The sequence below is a fragment of the Ictalurus punctatus genome, chromosome 12 (assembly GCF_001660625.3).
Source record: "Ictalurus punctatus breed USDA103 chromosome 12, Coco_2.0, whole genome shotgun sequence".
Taxonomy (NCBI): Eukaryota; Metazoa; Chordata; class Actinopteri; order Siluriformes; family Ictaluridae; genus Ictalurus; species Ictalurus punctatus.
In genome coordinates this window covers 21,777,038-21,784,368 of record NC_030427.2, presented here as the reverse complement: position 1 = coordinate 21,784,368, position 7,331 = coordinate 21,777,038, and the positions used below count along the sequence as shown (strand labels likewise).

General features: G+C 40.4%; 1 protein-coding gene across 1 annotated transcript; it reads right to left on the bottom strand.

Moving 5' to 3' along the window:
- Positions 1-225: 225 nt before the first annotated feature.
- Positions 226-4,748, bottom strand: cited4a (Cbp/p300-interacting transactivator, with Glu/Asp-rich carboxy-terminal domain, 4a). The gene is made up of 2 exons (XM_017482215.3): positions 4,590-4,748; positions 226-3,333 (listed from the first exon to the last, which is right to left on the bottom strand). The coding sequence occupies exon 2, from the start codon at positions 3,316-3,318 to the stop codon at positions 2,617-2,619; it is 702 nt and encodes a 233-aa protein (XP_017337704.2). The 5' UTR covers positions 3,319-3,333; positions 4,590-4,748; the 3' UTR covers positions 226-2,616.
- Positions 4,749-7,331: the final 2,583 nt, after the last annotated feature.

Here is a 7,331-nt window from a genome sequence, read left to right as displayed (position 1 = left end):
AAAATATTTTGAGAAAAGTCCTCTAAACATTGTCAGTATCATTTAGGAGAATTATGAAACTCTTTAGTTCCTCAAAAGGTTCCTAAACATGTGTATATAATTATATTTTTGAAACTCTAATCATTGCTTTCATACTTTAATCATACTTTAATCATTCTTCCGTGCGTTCATCCAGTAGTGTAAATGTAAGAAAAGTGTACAGAACTGCCATAAGACTCATGTCACTTCATTAAATAAATATTTTATTATCAGTGAAAATAAATACATTTTCTTAAGATAGAATCAACGACATTTTAAAAAGCATTTCTGGGAGTGAGGTTATGGAGAGAAACCAAATAAAACAAAGCCAAATCAATCAAGCCAGGGGTCCATGTACAATGCCATTCATATAACATATACTCATATGTCTGGAGTAAGCCCGCAGTCTAGACAGTAAGGGAAGGCGAAGTCACCTGTATGTTTAAGGTACACAAAGTCACTGTGACTGAACAATTGGATGTATGTTGCGCAGACCCACAAAAGTTCCCTTCACAAAATAAATTTGGCTGAGTCCCTTTTTAATACAAATATTGCTCACCAATGGTGCAGCTTCACTAGTGTGCTACAGTATAGGATTTCAACAGTGGCCATAATGGACATTAAACATATCATCAATTTTATCAGTGTTGACCTTTAATAATGTTCAGTGATGTATGAAAAAGTTTAAAAACAGGATATGGTCCAACAGATATTTTGGCCTTGTTTAGAATTGAGTTCCCGTTTTTGTTATCCCAAGCTAGCAAGTGGCTCAGGCATATTCCCAGGAGCTGGGTGGGTTAAGAAGGGAGTGGAGCACAGTTTTAGTGGAACAGAACTACTTTCGACAATAACAAGCTTTGCGATTGCTATACAAAGCCCAGCTGATAGAAGCGAATACCATAACCTCACCACAGGGGGAACTGCATTCTTCGATACAAGTTACTAACAAAGCAATAAGGTAGAAATTTATTCAAAATGGAAATTCTTTATTTCCATTTTGTAATTATGGGGCCACTGGAGGGACTAGGTACACTGACCTCAATTAAGAGGAAGCGTATGTGTATAAAATCAGTGGTGAAACTGCAACCACAGCTTATACACTGAGAGACATGGTAGAGTGCTACCATGAGGGCATGAAAACCTGTAATGAGGACAACAATGCATGTGGTGAATGTCTCAACAATAATTCAACATTCAGGAAAATTTAACAGGTGACAAAAAAACAAAACAATGTATTGCCGTAGAATATAATGCTGTCTTTATCTACTTAGCGGCTTGCTACAAGATATCATTGAGCAACATGTGGTTTAAGAGACATTACGCAGTGGCACTGTATTGTTGAACTCAAATTATTCACAGTATAGTGACATTCTAAAGACATCTACTGACCATATATGAGCACTACATACATTTCAGATAGAGAAGTTGACGTCAAAAGTAAATGACGTTACCTCTCAGTGAAACTATTACGTGCAACATTTTTAGTTGCACCTTCCCTAGAACTATGATTGAAGCCCCCCATGTTTTCCACTTAAGCAAAACTATTGGTATCTGTAATTTTTTTTTGTTTTTGTTGTTGTTGCTGTTGGTTTTTTGGATGAAGTAATGCTGCTTGTTTAAGGCAGTCCTGGAACTGTTACAAACCAGCAGGGAGCAGGCTCAGCAGTTAGCGACAGAAACTAATAAGACATTCCAGTGCTTTCCAAGCTGTTTCTCGCGATCTCTATAAGCATAAAGAGACAGCCTACAGTGAACAGTTGACACTTAAGTGCCAGCCATTTGATTTGGTTTAATTCAGTTGTAGAAGTAGTAGAAACATTATGAGCATTCAAACTATGTCAACTGTGACAAATGTGATGCTTATGCTAACGGCGGTCATCTTGATGAATTCGACAGATTTCAGGGGAAAAAATGAACAGTGTAGCACTGTGCAAAATGACATATACCCAGCTCCAGCATGTCTCCAATCCTAGGCTCTTAAACGTTAGCTTTAGAGCAATGAATGAATAATAGGAGTCGGTGTTGAAGTACCAGCCTTCAATACACAAAAATACTCAGTTAAACTGTTCTTCTCATAACAAGCCTTTGGGAGCTTGTTTGATATAAAGCAGAATTGTCATATGATCTCAATAAATGTCCAGTTTTTGGTGACTATTATAAATATATTTCTAAATGCCAGTGATGCCCCCAGGGAGGGAAGGCAGGCTATATGCATTGTTCTAATCAGGGTTGATAAAGAGAAGTCACATTCAACCCTGGACCGACTGAGCTACATCGTCACCCCTGGGGACTGATAAAAAAAAGTTGGCTGCGTCTTCACAATAACACACTTACCAAAAGGTCAATCATAGAGTTCAGCTTCTAAAAGAGCAGTGATAATTCAGAGAGAACTCCCTTCTTTCTTCTCATTTGCCAACAATTGGGTCAGGCCAGAGTGTACTATGGTGTGTATATATAGCATAACTTTATAGACAAAGTCACTTTTGCTTCAGACCAGTAAAACTGGCTTCCCTTGGAAAAAATGCTCAGAATTGTACACGCACCCAACTCGTCACTGACTGGAACAGATATGAAGTGAAACCACCTCTAATTGGCTGCTCAGCAGCTGACAGTGCTAGGCTGTTGCTTGCACACAAAGTCTGAGAAGAAGTCAAACTCGTTCTGACCCAGTGAAAGTTCAGGCAGCTCTTGCACCCTGTCCAAGCCCAGTTCTAACACAAGAGACGTGAGGACTTCCTCATCGATCAAGTCCGTATCCATGACGTTGAGGCCCAACGTTGGGCCACCCATCCCCATCTGCATGCCTGCCAGTTGGTTTGGAGCCATCCTGTATGGACCACCGGGTCCCATATGGTGTCCGTTGCCAGGGCCGAGTGGAAGCCCGTGGTACTGGGTGTTGAGTTTCTGTAGGTGCATGCTGGCCATAAGTTGCTGAGACGTGCTCAGACCTCCTCCACTCATATACTGCTGCTGATGCTGCTGAGGTGGCTGGCTCTGTGGATGCATGTGATGTTGAACTTGAGGGTGCTGTGGCCCTGGCTGCTGGTTCGCTCCTCCATACATCATATTACCCGTTTGCATCTGATGATGATGCCCGTTCCCCATCTGCCCGTTCATCATGGGCCCCATGCTGGCTCGCTGCCTCATTGCTGCCTCCAAGGAACCTTGTGGCCCTCTGTTGTAGTGCATCAGCTGGCCGTTCGGGAGGGTACGCATGCCTGGCTGGCCCATATGCTGAGGGTGATTGTTCATGCCCATGCGGAACCCATGACTCATGGGCATCATCATGTGATCAGCCATGGTTTGGAAGTGATGCTGCAGAGACATGACAGGAATGTCAACATACTTGCAAAATAAAAGAAAAACATGCAACGATTCCTGACACACCACCTGAACGACAAGTCATGTTCGGAAAAATATTCAAATCTCTAAAACCTTTTTTTTTCAATCTCGTAGCCTTTTCCATTTTGTTCTTGACATAAGGGTTACAGTTCAGTCTGTGTGTAAACTATTTGAACTTGTCCTCGAATTGCAATGGACAGAACTGGTTCCTGTTCGACACTTTTGCCTTTACTTATCCCTTTAAACCCCTCGCTAAATGTGCCACCGACAGAGACAAAGCCTAGGTGTTTAGAGCAGAAGCACTGTGCTGAGAAAACAATGCAGTCGGAGCAGACCTGAGCCTTTGGGAGCATCAAAACAAATATCAGCCAGATCCCTAGACAAAGTGCTCAGCAAACAAAGCCTCGTGGAGACACCGAACAGAGATACAGAGCCTAAACTAAATAAGGATTGCGATACAAGTGATATCACTCCAGATTAACCTTTATCGCTGGCATACTGAAAATATCTCATGTATTTGAATGAACTATTGTTAAGTAGGATTGCCTACAGCATGCTATTATTATTATTATTATTATTATTAATTACCCTTCCTGGAAAACGTTACATGAATCAGTATTCAAGCAGAAGCAATGGTTACACAATCAATGTTCACTGTGTCAGTGATCTTGGTATAATGCACCGAGATAGGAGGCTGCCACTATAGCCTACTTGATCAAAAATGTTCTCTTTGTCCTTTCCTCACGTCTCGACAAAAGATCTACTAGATTATTTGACTACTGAACCGTCACCAATATTAACCGCTTATTGGTTTAAATGTCACAAAAACCAGTAGTGCAACCAAAAGCCTACTCTATCAGTGATGTGTGGGGGAAAAGTGCAGTTGCAGTATGTTTTTTTTTTTTTTTTTTTTTTTTTTTTTTGGTGAGAGCAAACAAAACAGCTCAAGCAAATATTACTGTTTTTAAGATGAATACAGAATACTGAAGTATTTAACGCACTGGAGGATACATCATGCGATTCGTGACGTGTGTATATGTTAAACACAATGCATATCTAAGCACAACTTTTGATTAGATCAAAAGAGCGTGTGCATTAACAGACACTTTTGCCTTAGAATAACTCGCCGGAATATGTATCTTATAATGCATAGCATTCTGTAAGACTCATGTATTAGAGTGTTAACCAAGCACACACACACACATGCATCTACACACACACACACGTACCAGTCTAATAACGCTCTTCCTTTTTGAAGAGTGTCCTAGCGTTTTCGTGGTATTCCAGGCACGCGCGCTGCTGGTTCTCTCTGTTCCAGGCTCTGATACGGGAGATCGCTTTCTGGGTCAACTCTGCGATTATATCTCTCGAGCGGAACAGAGAGAGGGGAGGGGAGGGGCGGTACGAGGCGGAGTTACACCCCTCCTCCTCGTCTTGTCTCCTTTCCTTTGTTGTGATTGGCCCTTCCCTTTTAATCACCGCGCTGAGACAGCGATTGGCCTCGGAAGATTTGTCAAGCGCACGTACGTGAGACGTAAGCACGTACGCGCGTTTCCCCGGAAACTGTTCAGCGCGTGAGTGGGGACGGGAGCGTTTGTTCCTGCTCTTTAGTCAGGACGAGTTGTAGCTATTACGTTCGGTGTTGTTTGAAAATACTCTGTTTTATTTGCCTCTTTTAGTTCCCTGACGAATATCCGAAATGATTAAAAAAAAGTTTCTCAAAATGGGGTCTCTGTGTGTCTTTTTTTGACGTAGAAGTGTAAATCACGACACACCATCACCAAAGCTAATTATATTCATTATTAAGGTATATAGTTAGTACGTTATTTGATTGACTTGTCCAAACCTCGATAACTTTCAAAAGTAGGCTTATAAATAATGTTAACTAGGACCCTGTGTGTTCTGTCAGTGGATACATCAGAAATATAAAGCTTTATGACTGGGGTAATAAAGAGACTAATTCATTATTGGCCACATTTAAATTAATGTTCATGTAGCTAATGAGGAGGTTTGTGGAATTTATTTTAGAGATAAAGACGTGTAAGAAACCCTAGTATTAGACAAAAGTAGCATAGCCTTTATGGTTAAAGTTCACGTAGCTCTAATTTATATCAAATGATGTTTTGTTTGAGTCCCATCATTACACTTTGTCTGTGTTCACATTTCAATCAATTGTCCTCCTAACAAAATGGATAAATATGGGTTTCGGCGCTGCACCCACCAAGCTCTGGTCAAGCTTCAACCATTTGTCGTGTAAGTAAGTGGCTTATTTACCATTTGAAAAGGAAAAGACTGGAGATTCATATGCTTGTGTGGAGGGAGAAAGGACCCCTGAGATGGAGGCCTGCTGTCACCAAGCATGTGCTAATGACGTTGCGCCAGCCATACTGCTTTCACACAGCACTTAGCCACAGTCCAGGCAATACACACACACACACACACACACACACACACACACACACACACACACACACACACACACACACACACACACACACGGGACAATTCTCCTGGATGTGCCAAATAACTCTGTTTGCTCATACTCTTGAGGAATGCAAAGGACCATCTTTCTCTCTCTCTCGCTCTCTCTCCCTCTCTCTCTCGCTCTCTCTCTCACACACACACACACACAGACACACACTGTCTTGAAGACTCATTGTGCTGCTCTTTTCTAGGGCAGAATGGAAAGCATGCTTTCTGCTATCATTATGCAATACAGAAGTCCATATTTCAGCTCCTATAGCCTGAAAATATATGACACAAATACATTTCTTGATTTCTAAATTATAATTTAGAAGTGCTTACCTCTGATCTTCCCTCTGATTCACACATAAATACTTTTCATTTGTCATACTGCAACAATTCAAATCACATTTGCATATGTACATCTAAAACAGGATACTTTTATGAAGTTTCTTTTGTACTTTTTGTATATTGTGCTTCCAAATGAAGGTCATCACACAGCCATGACTCATTCATCAGCACTAAAAATGTTGATTTTGATGGCCATAGCTTCTTTTATTTGTCTTCTTTTCTCATTCTCCCATTGATTTAAATGTGTCAGTTTTTTTGTGTGGTTCACCCTGTTACTCATGTTACTGACCAATATGACAAACCGTACAAACATCTTCTTGAGCCATATTTATCTTTTACATCGGTTTAACTAAATGTACAATATATATCATTGGAATATCTGATTATTAGATTGCAGTATTTTACCACACAAACCACTAATCATGGAAGGCAGTAGACAGCTTTCACAACTTTTATTCAGAGAACATTTTGCTGGTAAACATAACGCTTGCTTTATTTAGTCGGCAAAACAGACGACAAGCAGGATGACAGCCAAGCAACAGGAAGAATGATACAAAAAAAAACAACAACAAAAAAAAAACAGACAGTAACCAAGCAAATAGGTTACACATCAACAACTGCCTTATAACCTAAAAATTATGCAATGACAGTCAACATTGTCAAAAGTCTTGCACAATGCTGTTGAAATGCAGTACATTTGGCACTGATGGAGCCTTAAGCCATAAACTTTGCTTTAAACCTTTTCTAAAAGTATTGCTTAAAACCAGACTGTGCAGAAATGGTCCTATGTGATGACTTATACACATCTAATTCCAGATCAGGAAACAGCAATGCCCACTTCCTAGTAAACACGGCATTTAAACAAAACATTGTGTATTCTGTATGTTACAGTTTGGGAGGATAACAGAGAAAACTGAGGGGGAAAAAAAACCTGTTGAACCTATAAAACTTTTTGTGTTATATTTTCCCCCTCAAAGAATGTAGCTGGTAAAATGACTCTAATAATATGAAATTCACTCATCCACCACCATCAACCACCTGTATTCGATCATGCAATTATCCAATCAGCATCTCCTGGTCTTTCTTCAACTGTCCATTTTCTGTAAACCTGTGTCCACTACAGGTCAGATTCATGTTTCTGGCTGACAGGAGTGAAA